At 37.7% G+C, this 13,048-nt stretch overlaps 1 protein-coding gene across 3 annotated transcripts in view; it reads left to right on the top strand.

Annotated features, from left to right (window-relative positions):
• NEK5 (NIMA related kinase 5) overlaps positions 1 to 13,048 on the top strand; it is a 29,918-nt gene that overhangs the window by 12,308 nt on the left and 4,562 nt on the right. For 2 of the 3 annotated variants that reach the window (XM_027674431.1, XM_027674433.1), the window contains 9 exons: positions 1,414 to 1,614; positions 1,700 to 1,772; positions 3,347 to 3,483; positions 6,718 to 6,917; positions 8,758 to 8,824; positions 9,159 to 9,278; positions 10,230 to 10,313; positions 11,251 to 11,331; positions 12,173 to 12,241. In XM_027674431.1, the coding sequence (XP_027530232.1) occupies positions 1,414 to 1,614; positions 1,700 to 1,772; positions 3,347 to 3,483; positions 6,718 to 6,917; positions 8,758 to 8,824; positions 9,159 to 9,278; positions 10,230 to 10,313; positions 11,251 to 11,331; positions 12,173 to 12,241 (1,032 nt within the window). The remainder of the gene's footprint in view (positions 1 to 1,413; positions 1,615 to 1,699; positions 1,773 to 3,346; positions 3,484 to 6,717; positions 6,918 to 8,757; positions 8,825 to 9,158; positions 9,279 to 10,229; positions 10,314 to 11,250; positions 11,332 to 12,172; positions 12,242 to 13,048) is intronic. The other variant, XM_027674432.1, reaches the window with a different exon arrangement.

Below are 13,048 nucleotides of genomic sequence, written 5' to 3'. Positions count from 1 at the left end.
TTGATACTGGCCTTTTAAGTGATCTAATGAACTGAGGGGACTTATTTATCTGATTGGCATCAGTTGTAAAAAAATTAGGGTTGTGTCTTTGTTCCTGAGAAGCTATTGTGTGAAGTTTTGAAGGTGAACAATGTGAAGACAATATGTAGGTAGGTCTCTGTGAACAACTTTTGGCAAAATAAATCGTTTCATTCTGGAAAAATTGCTTCTGCGTTACTGTATGATGGCAGAGTACAAATAAAACTCTTACGGGTACAAAATCTATTGGATATTTTAAGTTGTGTATCAGACAGAATGGAATATTACATGAACTCCTGACTTGATGGGCAGAAATCAGCTTTATTCTTCCATGACCAGGGTTTTTATATCATTCACTTTTAGCTGGGAATGGTTAAGCAAACCAAGACAGCACAGCTGCAAGCCACACATCCATCACTCTTGCAGGCTGCCTATCACATACAGACACACCACACACACAAAACCTGGAGCTCCAGGTAACTCCTTTTTACACCCACATATGGCAAGAATGCAAACAATAACTGAGCTTGTTTCTGGGCAGTAAATCACAGCCTAAAGAAAACAAAACAAGGTCATCTTAGACTTTTCTCAGGCCTTTTGCTTCTTGTTTCTCATGCTGGCTGCTACAGTTGTGCAGCTGAAACAGGGAGAACATTACCAGAAAATACAATCAAAGTGGTTATATTAATTTTCTGCAGCAAACTGTGGTTAGTAAGAAAGAATTTGTGAAGGGATTGCATAGCATAGGAGTTCTCCCCCTCTACTCCACTCTTGTTAGACCCCACCTGGAGTACTGCATCCAGCTCTGGAGCCTCCAACATAAGGAGGATGTAGACCTTTTGGAATGAGTCCAGAGGAGACCCACGAGTATGATCAGAAGGCTGGGACATCTTTCCTATGAAGACAGACTGAGAGAGTTGAGGCTGTTCAGCCTGGAGAAGAGAAGGCTCTGGGGAGACTTAGAGCAGCCTTCCAATAGCTAAAGGAGGCTACAAGAGAGGTGGGAATGGACTTTTTACAAGGCCATTTACTGACAGGACAAGGGCAAATGGCTTTAAAGAAAAAGAGGGTAAATATAGATATTAGGAAGAAATTCTTTACTGTGAGGGTGGTGAGACACTGGAACAGGTCACTTAGAGAAGTTGTGGGTGCCCCATCCCTGGAAGTGTTCAAGGCCCAGTTGGATGGGACTTTGAGCAAGCTGGTCTAGTGGAAGGTGTCCCTGCCCATGGCAGGGATTGGAACTAGACAATCTGTGAGGTACCTTCCAACCCAAAGCATTCTATGGTTCTCTGATTATGTCAGCAAGTACCTTTTTTCAAGTTGGGGTGTCTAGTTCATCATTGCCAACCAGCAGTACTTACTGTCCTCTTTTTATTGCTTTCATTGATTAAGTTTGAAGGCAATAGTTTGCATGAGCTGGTGCTGAAGATTTGCAGAGGACGTTTTCACCCAGTGTCTCCCAACTATTCTTATGATCTGAGGATATTAATTTCCCAGTTGTTTAAAATATCGCCAAGAGATCGACCATCCATCAATTCTATTCTAAGGAAGCCCTTCTTGCAGAAACTTGTTCTCAAGTATTTGCCCCCTGAGGTAAGTGCCTGTACTGCTGCTTGCTGAGAGAAAATATGTATCAAAGTATTATAAACAGTTCTGTCAGATACCTTTTTTCTGATAGATGACACAGGAAGAACTCAGTCACACTGTGATACATAAGAAAGCACCACAATCTGGAGCCAGGCGGATACAAGGTAATGACAATAATACTGTTCTACAGTAACATTTGTTAGTTATGATACAAGTGATGGCTGTAACTTTCTCCAGCAATCTTTATTGCAGATTTGGATACAAGGTTTTCACACAAAGTTAAAAGTAAAGAGAGGAGAGGAATGCAACAGCAGAACGGTTCACCCAGACAGTGCATTGCTCTCCTGTTCAATAAAAGACAGCTCTTTTCAGGAAAAGACCAGCTCATCAGCAACATGCAGCTAGAAAAGCTGCCATAGAAAACATTAGTCTTAGTTCTTTTAAGAAGAGAATTTCCAAAACTGAGAGCCTTTGGTCTTAGATGCAGTCCATCACATGAAAAACAACCTTACTTAATTTTGCCAAGCTATGTGGAAAAAAAAAAACCAACAATCTTGCAAAACATGCTCCATGGTATTTTACAAAATAATAAAAATGTATTTTATAAAATATTATTAATTATATTAAATGATGAGAGACAATGAACTATATTGGATTTAGTATTCATTGATAGAACAGATTATGTATTCACTTTCTTAGAAAACATGAATGAGACTAAATGGTAAGTCTGTATGAACTGTTGAAGATGTGGAATGCTTCTGCCAGTGTAACATTTTCCTAATTCTATATTCTTTGGTATATCACAATTATTCCTTCAGTTTATCTTTAGAAGTATTAAAGCGTTTTAAACAAATTTGAGCAAATAAACCTATGTAGTTACTTAACTATGCTATGGACTTTTTTTCCTCCCCAGAAAATGTTCTTCAGTAGTGTAGGAACCTATGCTGTTTTGGAAATGACTTTCAATGAAATTTATCTGCCTGCAGGACCAATGCAATTTGGACAGAAATACCTGAACACCTAAATAACTTAAGCATTTTAAAAAATATCTACAGTCATATGCTCGTACTTTTCGTATATTTTATCCTCTCACAGTCAGTACTCAGGAAAGATTTTAAACTCACTTAGAAACTACTTAATCCTATAAAGGTCATCACTTTTCATTATTGCAGCTAAGATACTTGCAAAATACTGACTGACCAAAGAGGAATGGTATGTACTTGTATTCTCCTACACAGGGAACTCATGATGTAGATTTTTCACTTTTCAGCCCTTTTCAAACTTCACGAGTACTACAACATTACCTAGTGATTTTTGGGGTACCGAGGGCTAGGTTTAGGAAGGGAATGCCTAAGAAGGTAGACCTGACCTCCAATGAAAACTGAGCCTATGAATCAGATCTCCTGTTTTCGTTCTTGGTACTAGCATGAAATCAGCACTCTAGTTCATAGAGGTCTCCCTTTTATTCAGTGTGTTTTGCAAAACTAATCAGTAAGATCCACTTTATGTGAATGTCAATCATGTTTTCAAAAGCATGTCATTCTAAGAATGAAAAGCAGAACGCCTAGGAAGTGTGAAGTATGGTGATGGTGGTGATGATGATGAAAGGATGTAAGGAGTGTTTGTTGGCCCAACCTGTCACCGTTAGGCGTAGACACCTTGCTATGGTTTGAAACCACGTGATCATTAATCACGTAGAGAGCACAGAATGTAACTTTAATCTCTTACTGTTAAAAAGCATATAAACTTCAAAAAACAAGAATTCAGGACCAAGTCTCTCTGGAATCTGGAATGGTGATGCATGTCAAGAAACAAGAATTATTTCGAAGAAATGAATGGAAACCCCCTTCAAGAGGGCAACAGCTTATTTTTCAGGTACTGAAATGCCTCCACATTACTATAATATATAATCATCTTCAGAAGGCAAATGCCTGCTCTTAGCCTTTAAATGGCTTCATTAAAATGTATTAAATTTAGTTCAGTGCCTACTCGAAGTCAGTAGAGACAGTTCATTGCTCCTAAAGCCTCAAAAGAGGTGTTTTTGAAAGCCTAAGTAGGAAACACTGAATGTAGGCTGCTTTGGTATGGTCCTTTGTAACAAAAGGAGTTGGGCGTGCTTTGCATTTATGTTTGCACAAAGGCAAGTAATATCTGTAATTGCAGTTTTTTTGTAGAAGCAAATACACTGATCCTATTCCTTCTGTCCTTCTGAGAACCCATTCTTGGGCAAAACCACTAGCACTCACTGCACTTAGCTCAGATACTTATTAATGACAGCCTTCTCCCACATCCAAGCCCCACTTTTTCACAACCACTTTTGTCTCTCACTTGTTTTACACCTCCTTCTTTCCTCAGACAGGATATCAGCTGTATGCTTTGTCCAGTTTCTTACTTGGAATCACTTCACACTGTTATGTTTATCTTCAAGAGCATGTAGTACTGCCTTGGGTGATGGTGAACATAAGCAAAGCACTTTTAGGATCTGGGAGCTCCCAGATCTGCACGTTGTAGTTACAGTAGCTTAACTGACAACAGGGAACATGGAGTTCCCAGGATTGCATCCGTCATGCAATCACTTACGCTACCTATGGATAATACTGGCCCTGTGCAGAATATAGGATTTAGTTTTCCTCATAGTTACATTTGTGCATATCCAATTAGAATCCAGAGATGGATTAAGTTAGAAAGTTTAAGTTTCCTTTCACTGTGCAGTGCTGTAATCAAAGGCAGAATTTCTTTCACAGTTCACCTGCACTGGGAATGTCCCCACATTCTTTCGACATCCACATGAAGCAAAAAGTTTGCGATTGCAGGGGTGCTTGCATAGTGTCATACCTTTGAATGCATTGCTTCAGGATTCACAGAATCACAGAATAGTTGAGATTGGAAAGGACTTATGGACATCACCTTGTCTATACCCCTGCTCAAGCAGGGTCATCCAGATCCAGTTGTACAGGACCATGTCCAGATAGCTTTTGAATTTCAAGAAAGATGGAGATTCACAACCTCTCTGGGCAACCTGTGCCAGTGCTCAGTCATCCCTCACAATGAAAAAATGTTTTCTGAATGTTCAGAGGGAACCTCCTGTGTTGCAGTTTGTGCCCATTGCCTCTGTTTCTGTCTCTGGGTACCAGTGGAAAGACCTTGGCTCCATCCTCTTTGCACCCTCCCTTCAGGTATCTATAAACTTTGGTAAGATCTCACCTGAACCTTCTCCAGGCTTAAGAGTCTGAGCCTTTCAGCCTTTCCTCATAGGAGAAATGCTCCAGTCCCTTAATCATCTTTGTGACCCTTCATTGGACTTCTAATATGTCCCTGTCTCTCTTATACCGAAGAGCTCAGAATTAGACACAGCACTCCAGGTGTGGCCTCTCCAGTGCTGAGTAGAAGGGAGAGATCACCTGCTGGGAATACTTTGTGTAATACAAACCAGGATATCATTTACCTTCTTTGTAGCAGGGGCACATTGTTAGCTCATGGTCCACTTGGTGCCCACCAGGCCCCCCAGGTTCTTTTCTGCTAAGCTGCTTCCCAGCTGGGTGGCTCCCAAGCACGTACTGGTGCATAGTGTGGGACTTACCACTTTCCATTGTTGAACTCCATGAAGTTTCTGTCATCCCATTTCTCTAGCCAGTTGTGGTCTCTCTGGACGGCAGCACAACCCTCTAGTGTATCAGCCACTCCTCCCAGTTTGGTGTTATCAGCAAACTTGCTGAAGGTGCACTCTGCCCCAATATCCCCATAATCCAAATCGATAGTGAATATGTTGGATAGGATTGGACCTACCTCTGGGGTGTACTGCTGATTACTGGCCTTCAACTGGGCTTCATACCTTGATCACCACCCTCCTGACATGGGGATTCAGCTGGTTTTCAGTAAGTTTCACTGCCTACCCATCTAGACCATACTTCATCAGCTTCTCTATGAGGACCTTATGCAGACAGTGTCAAAAGCTTCCCTGAAGGCAGTTGCCTGGTAGGAAATACCCACTGCTCTCCCATTTGCTATCAAGCCAGTCATTTGACTGTAGAATGTTACTGAGTTGGTCAAGCATGACTTCCTGGTGTCTGCTTCACTAGTCACAGTTCTTGATACTCTGACATTCATTCAGATGGCCTGATTTGCTTGGGATTACCATACTTCTGGATACCATACTGTAAAACTTCTTTCAATGAGGAACACAATAAACACTTTTTGAGGTTGCCTCTTCCTTGGCAACTTTATTGACAGTTGAAAATTTTCTTCTTATACAGATATGAATTTATATTTTACTGTAATCTGGACTAGACTATAGGTACATAAGCCTATTCTCAGTGTTTCTAAGAAGGAAAACAGGGAGGAATAGTTAAAGCATTTACCATCTATGGAACAGATACTTAGATGCTTTTACATTTATGGAAGAAAGTAAGCAAAATGCAGCGTTTTTCTCGTGCACTGTATAGTCTCCCACCATGGAAAAAACTGTGGATGTCTGACCACACTTATATCATGCAGTGGCAGCTAGACAATGGTCTTCTCTCCATTGTCCTTATAAGAAATGGAAACGACAGTCTTGTAGCAAAGGAGAAATACAGGGATGTTTCATCACAGTAAGGACTTGGAGAAATGAAAGCCAAACTCCCGCAGGCACATAATCAAAGAGATGTGAAATGAAGTAGCACAGTGCTCCTCTGAAAGCAGCAATCAATGCATATACTGCCCAAAACTATATTCCAGGTTTCCCTGGCTACCGCATGTCAAAAAGAGACTCTCTTGGAAATAATTCAGCGCTTTAGGCTTCAGAACAATGAACTAACTCTAGGACAATGACACTACAGAGTATACGGAGTACAAAGCCCCATGCTGATTGATTTGCACAATGATTTGGGCTGCTGCTTAATGAGAGGAGCTGATGGAACAGGGAAAAAGGAAAAGACAAGATTACATAAACTCTTAGGAGTTAGGAAGTTTCTGGGTTATATGTGAAAGGATTTGGAAAACTTACACTAACTGTACTGTAGACAGCCTATATTACCATGCAGCTCAGACTGGGGAGGACAGGAATTGAATTCAAACTTGTACTGTTACAAATGAGAACAGGTAAATTAACATAATTTATTGTATTTTCAGCCACAGACCTCCAGATTTAATGTGGCAGAAAGGCCAGAAAGTATCAGAGTATGTGGCCATTATGGTCATTACTATGAGAAGCTTGACAACTTACAGAGGAAAGCTAATGCACATGATGACCTTTCTCATATCAGCCAAAGAGTTGAAGAATACTATAAACTAAAAGGACAAGCTGCACCTGCACCACCACCCCCTGACTGGTAATTTTCACTCCATTTATAAGTGGTGAACTGTCATGCATATTCTGACCTATCAGCCTTCCTGAGTAGGTAACACTGGACATAGCTCATTTAGTAGACTTCCTTCTCTGCTTCGTCTTTGATTTTTCTTTTTTATTTAAGTTTGTTACACAACAATAGAATTCCTGTTCCTGTTTGTTCAGAAATTCCTTCTGAATGTCTTGTCCTGATGTTTGACATTTCACTGTCAAAATGTGTCCCGAATCTCAGCCCAGTCTTTTATTGGGTAAGAAGCAAAACACAGGATTTTTGTAGACTTTCTGATCAGATCAAGCATAAACACTGTCATTCCTTCACACCAGGATCAGAACTATATAAAGATTAAAAGTTCTGCACTGGAGGAACAGGAGTGAGAGGCAGGCCATGAAAATTATTATTTTTTTTTCCTGCAGAGCTTATATTTCTGTTTCATAGAATCATAGAATCATAGAATAGGTAGGGTTGGAAGAGACCTCCAAGATCATCAAGTCCAACCCCTGATCCAACTCCAATTACTATATCATGGCACTAAGGGCCACGTCCAATCTCTTTTTAAAAACCTCCAGGGATGGTGAATCCACCACCTCTCTGGGTAGGCCGTTCCAATGTCTGATAACCCTCTCTGTAAAGAATTTTTTCCTAACATCTAACCTAAACCTCCCCTGGCAGAGCTTGAGCCCATGTCCCCTTGTCCTATTGTTGGTTGCCCGGGAGAAGAGACCAACCCCCGCCTGGCTATAACCTCCCTTCAGGTAGTTGAAGAGAGTGATGAGGTCGCCTCTAAGCCTTCTCTTCTCCAGACTAAACAACCCCAGCTCCCTCAGCCTCTCCTCGTAGGACTTGTGCTCAAGTCCCTTCACCAGCCTCGTTGCTCTTTTCTGGACCCGCTCCAGCACCTCAATGTCCTTCCTGAACTGAGGGGCCCAGAGCTGAACACAATACTCAAGGTGTGGCCTCACCAATGCAGAGTACAGGGGAAGGATCAGATATAAAGACCCTTTCTCCAGCAGATTGTTTACTTCAAAGTCTTTCTCTTACAAAGTAGAGATATAACCTTTTCATTACTTAGGAGATTGCCTGTTCATTCTGTGACTGGCCATTTTAGGTGTGGATGAACTTTGAAAACCTTGAGGAGGGACTTTTAATACAGCCTACTTTCAAAGCTTTCCTTTAAGGTTGACTGAATCATTAATTTTCATTCAATGTCGGCAGTGTTTAGAATGTTTCAGTTAGGGATCATCAGTTTTAGAACATCTTTTCTGACCTGAGTTTCTGGTGCCTTATTTAAGGACAAAGTCAATTCAGTTTGGCTCCCTGTGGCACAAGAAAATTTAAATAGAAAACAGGGAACTTACAAGTGACTGATGATTATATCAAAAAACAAAGTAAAAGTTTAGAAACTACACAAATACAGTTAGACTGATAGAATTAGGCACAGGGGAGAAAGACAATAAAAAGGTGGCTGAATACACAACCTCCATTCTGACAGTTTTCACTCATTTTGGGGATCACGGAAATCAGTTTTATTTTCATTAACACTTTGATATGCCATTTAACAAATAAAAGGTGGTGAAGGACTTTGCTGCACTCTTCAGAAGGCTAATGTAGCTGAAGTAATAGGAAGGGGCATGCCTGAAGAGTATATGTTTCATTTTACTGTTGCGCCATATTTACATGTATTTTATCCATATTTATATATTCATGCAGTACAAAGAGAGCTTTGTTTGTCATATGTGATAGAACATACAGAGAATTACTTGTGCAGAAGATAGCAGAGTCTGTGAAATAAAATTTGTATATGAACATCACTTTCTTCTCTCAGGACTGCAGAATTTCTTCAAAGGCGTTTTGAAGCTCAACAGTACAAGATTAAAGCGGAAAAACAGCTGGTAAGTAAATACTGAATCACAGAATAAAATCTGTAAAAGGAAGTGAATGAAAATCCAAAGATGAACTGATGTCTAATATCAAACTAACTCTGACAGGTAGAAGGTTTTGCTCTAGCAAATTCCCTGCTCTGCTCTGCAATGCTCATCTTGAGGTTTTATTTTCTAATACGAAACTGTAACAATGTAAAATTCTACTGTAACTTTTTCCTCTAAAAATGTACACTTGCCTTACTGTGTTCTTCAGTGCAACAGGGAGAGTGCACTGAGTGAGCACTGAAGGAGAGGATTCTAAATGACAATTCCTTTTCTCTGGGATTTATTTGTACATCCACAGGGGCTGCGACCATCCTCTGCTGACCCATGTCATGACCAAATACGGCAGCAGAAAATAAAGGAAGAGGATCTGAAAAACCATCAGCAGGACATATCTAGAAAGAATGAAATGAAAGAACAGGTAAATGTAACCTTTTCCTTAGCCGCTTCAAGCTGTCTTCTTACACTCCTTAATAGTAGTAATCTTTGCATATTAATTTATTCTTTTTCATCAGATTCTCTTTTCCATAATTGATTCTTTTCCATTCTTTTCCCATCTTTTTATAGAGAAACAACATACTTTTGTAGTTTTGCTTTTGGGTGACAGAGAAAACAAACTGATACTTCTTTCTTATGTGAGCATATGTAAATAAATTTAATCTTTCTGTCTTTGATTTATTAAAAAATGTCAGAATAAATATGAATATATTAACTTTTACATAATGGTCAGACTTTAGAACATACTCATCATTTACACATTCTCCAGAAACTGTTACCGTTTAGTTCCACAACGTACTAAATATGTACTATATGTACTAAATATGAAAAAAAAATATTTTACAGATTTGTCCATTTGTAATGTAGGCAAATTGGGGTATAAACAATAACAGAGGTGTCCTTAACAGAAAAAATTATATTTTAGCCAAAATTGAAGTTTTTGCTTCAAAGCATAGGAATGTTGAAGGTACTTCAAGAAAAGATTACCAGAATTTGTTTTGTTATAGGTAGCAAATTGCCATACAACAAATATTACATAATTTTTTGTCTTCATAATTTCTAGTCCTCTATATTTGGATTGCAACCTTCACATCTGTACTCAGACAGTCCTTGGGTTATTCTTAGCTGGTTTAGACAAAATTCTATAGAAAAGCATAAGAGTCTGGAAAGCTTAAAGGTTAGAGTCTGGATGTGTTTTAACCCCAAAATGTCCTCTAACAGAAAGTATCAAGCATTCTGTAAAATTGTCAATAAAGGGCACACCGATCCCTTTTTTTCTTGTATATACAATTTGATAGAATATTTTGTTTAGCTACTGTTATTTTTTTAATGTATTTGTAATACATATGTATTCTACTGTACTGTTCTTTAATAGGAGTACCTGAAACAACTGCAGAAAATTCGTGAAGAATACCACAGCCATATAAAAGAATTCAGATTTAGAGCCCGAATACTCCAGGTAACAAAGCTCAAACATACAGGCAGTCATATTTACTTTTTTTCTTTTTTATGCTAGAATACATTAGCCAGTGACAGACATTACTACCTTATTGCAACTGGAACTTCAGCCGAACCTGCCAATATTAGTAGGATCCTATTCAATGATCCTGGATCTGACTTTTACTAAAATGAATTTGTACCACTGGATGAGATGAAGTGGGTTTTAGGCAGCTAGAGTCATGTTAGGGGAGAAATTATATTCCAAGGGATTTAAGGGGAAATGCATGATAATGAAAAAGAAACATCAAATTTTGGACCTGCTTGATGTCACTTTATTTTCTGGGCTCTCTATCTACTGGAGAAACTGCATAGATTTTTTAAAAAGTAAAATCTATTGTGATTTTGCCTGAGGTTGAAGACATACACTAATCACCACAGAGTGCTGAAGGAGCTGTATACTATTATTTACTTTGCTTTTATCTGAGTGTCCTAACAGAAGACATAAGAATATTAAAAGGAGTCATTAAATGTATTTAAGATGTTACCAGAAAACAAGATATTATGAAACATGACTATACTTTCTATAGGCATAGGTTTCCACTAAAATCTTGATTTTCATAACTTCCAAAGTCTTCCAGAATGAAATGACCCTGAGTCATTTTGCATGTGATCATAAAAAAAATAAAAGATGTATTATTTATTTTCTTGACATGGTACTGTATCTTTCAAACATAGGTTTTTGAAAAATCAGAGGTTTGCACTTTTTTCAAGATTTTCTATTTTTCATTTTGCCAGATAAGTCAGAATTGGCAATGAATGGAATATTCTTACAGATATATATACAAGCAGATTAATGACTATATTTGTTACTTAAATGTCTCTTTCTTTACAGGGTATACACATATTCTGGTTACAAAGAGTGTATTTTAAACTGGAGTTTTTTTCTTTCCTTCCAGGACATGGAAGAAAACTTTGAACAAGTCCGAGTCCAGCATAAGCAATACCAAAAAATCTTAGAAAAAAAACATAACAGAAAGGTATCCATCCTTATTGTTATTCCTTTTTCCATTTTCTTCTTAGGTCTGTGCATTTCAAATTATTGTATTATTATAGTAGTTCTGGAAATCAAGTTATTTGAGAGTCAATTGAGAGTGCTGGTCTACAGTTTGTTAAAAGTTTATATGAGAAGACAGAATCACTAAGAAAATAAATGAGCTTTTCTGACCATTTGAGGGAGACTCTGTTTAGATATTCCTACATAGTAATCAATCCCTACCTACTCCTTTTTATATCAAAGTGTATTAGTAGTGCATGGGAACTCATGTTTATTAAAAGTTTAAGTGAAGTCAAGTCAGGCTGCTAATTTCTAACATTTTGTTATATAAGATTTTTCTCTATAGTGCTTTTTAAATTATAGAAGGAGAAAGAAAGGAATTGAGTGGAAATGCACATAAGATATCAGGAAGGTTTCTGACCGTAAGATCATTGTGAAGTGGACTAAAGGTCTTTTGTGAAATATTGCATGGAAGCAGTACAGTACTCAACTTCTAGCACTGGTTGAGAACCAGCTGTAAGAACCACGTCTGTGTAATGCAAGGATGTGAATGAAATTATCATCAAAGACACTCTTCCTTCAAATCAAAACTGGATGCAATCATTTCAAAATATCACTAAAATAAGATAATCTATATTTAAGGAAGTCTATTTTCGACCAATTTGTTCAACTTTGATCTTGTTAAATAGAAGGAAAATATTATTGAATAAATGTTATTTTCAGTAGAAGAATAATTTTCAAATTTGTAGTTCCATATAAATGGTGTACTTTTAATTATATGTTTTTATTTAATAAACTAAATTAATGACGTGAATTTTCTTTAGGGAGGAGTAAAGTTTGAAATTAATTTAGATGTTTGTGTTCCTGAAGAAGACAGCATTCAAGAAGCAGAGGTACAGTGTAATTATATGCAAAGAATTTACATTAGTTATCTGAAACCATGGCAGCTCCACAATCTAAGATTTGTTTCCATTACCATCATCCTCTACCTTTGCTATCGTTATAACAATATATATATACAAGCATATATATAAACTTCCTGTTGAGGATTTGTTGACATGTTGCATATATCTGAACTTCTTCAAGAGGATAATTGCTTGGAAGAAAATTGGGTGATATCTGGCTCAATCATGGTTAAAGATGAAGGATTGCAAGTATTTATATTTCATAAATTGAGCTTGAGAAGAAGAAATTATCTCAAAATTGAGTTAGTCTGCAAATGCTGAATTTGATTTGTAAGTTGTTTTGGAACATTTCTGTTTCTTTTTACTAGTATTGTATCACAAAGCAAGAATAACATTGATATGAACCAGCTGTTATTTATAAAAAGTATGAGAGAGACTACAGACAACATTTATGTGATTTCATTTATTAGAATGACATTTGTGGCTGATCATCGTGTAATAGCTACCTACTAATTTTGTATTAGTATATTAAATTTTAAAAAAATATTTCTAATGGTAACATAGAAAATATATGATATTTCTAGTATCTATATTTTAATTTATAAAGCACTATTTTGTCATTCTGTTTTTTCACATCTCTGCAGAGCCCCATGCAGCCCTCTGATACCCAAATCACAAGGTGACTTTTGAGTTCTGCTGCTTCACTTTTTGTTACACAATTTTCCTGTGCATATATGAGGTTGTCTGGCAAACACAGTAAAATGAGGAGTGATTAGTTGTTGTACCATATTTGTG

Source organism: Neopelma chrysocephalum, unplaced genomic scaffold (genome assembly GCF_003984885.1).
Source record: "Neopelma chrysocephalum unplaced genomic scaffold, ASM398488v2 Primary Assembly neopelma1_25, whole genome shotgun sequence".
Taxonomy (NCBI): Eukaryota; Metazoa; Chordata; class Aves; order Passeriformes; family Pipridae; genus Neopelma; species Neopelma chrysocephalum.
The sequence above is the reverse complement of the archived record's forward strand: the minus strand, read 5'-3'. Positions and strand labels throughout refer to the sequence as shown.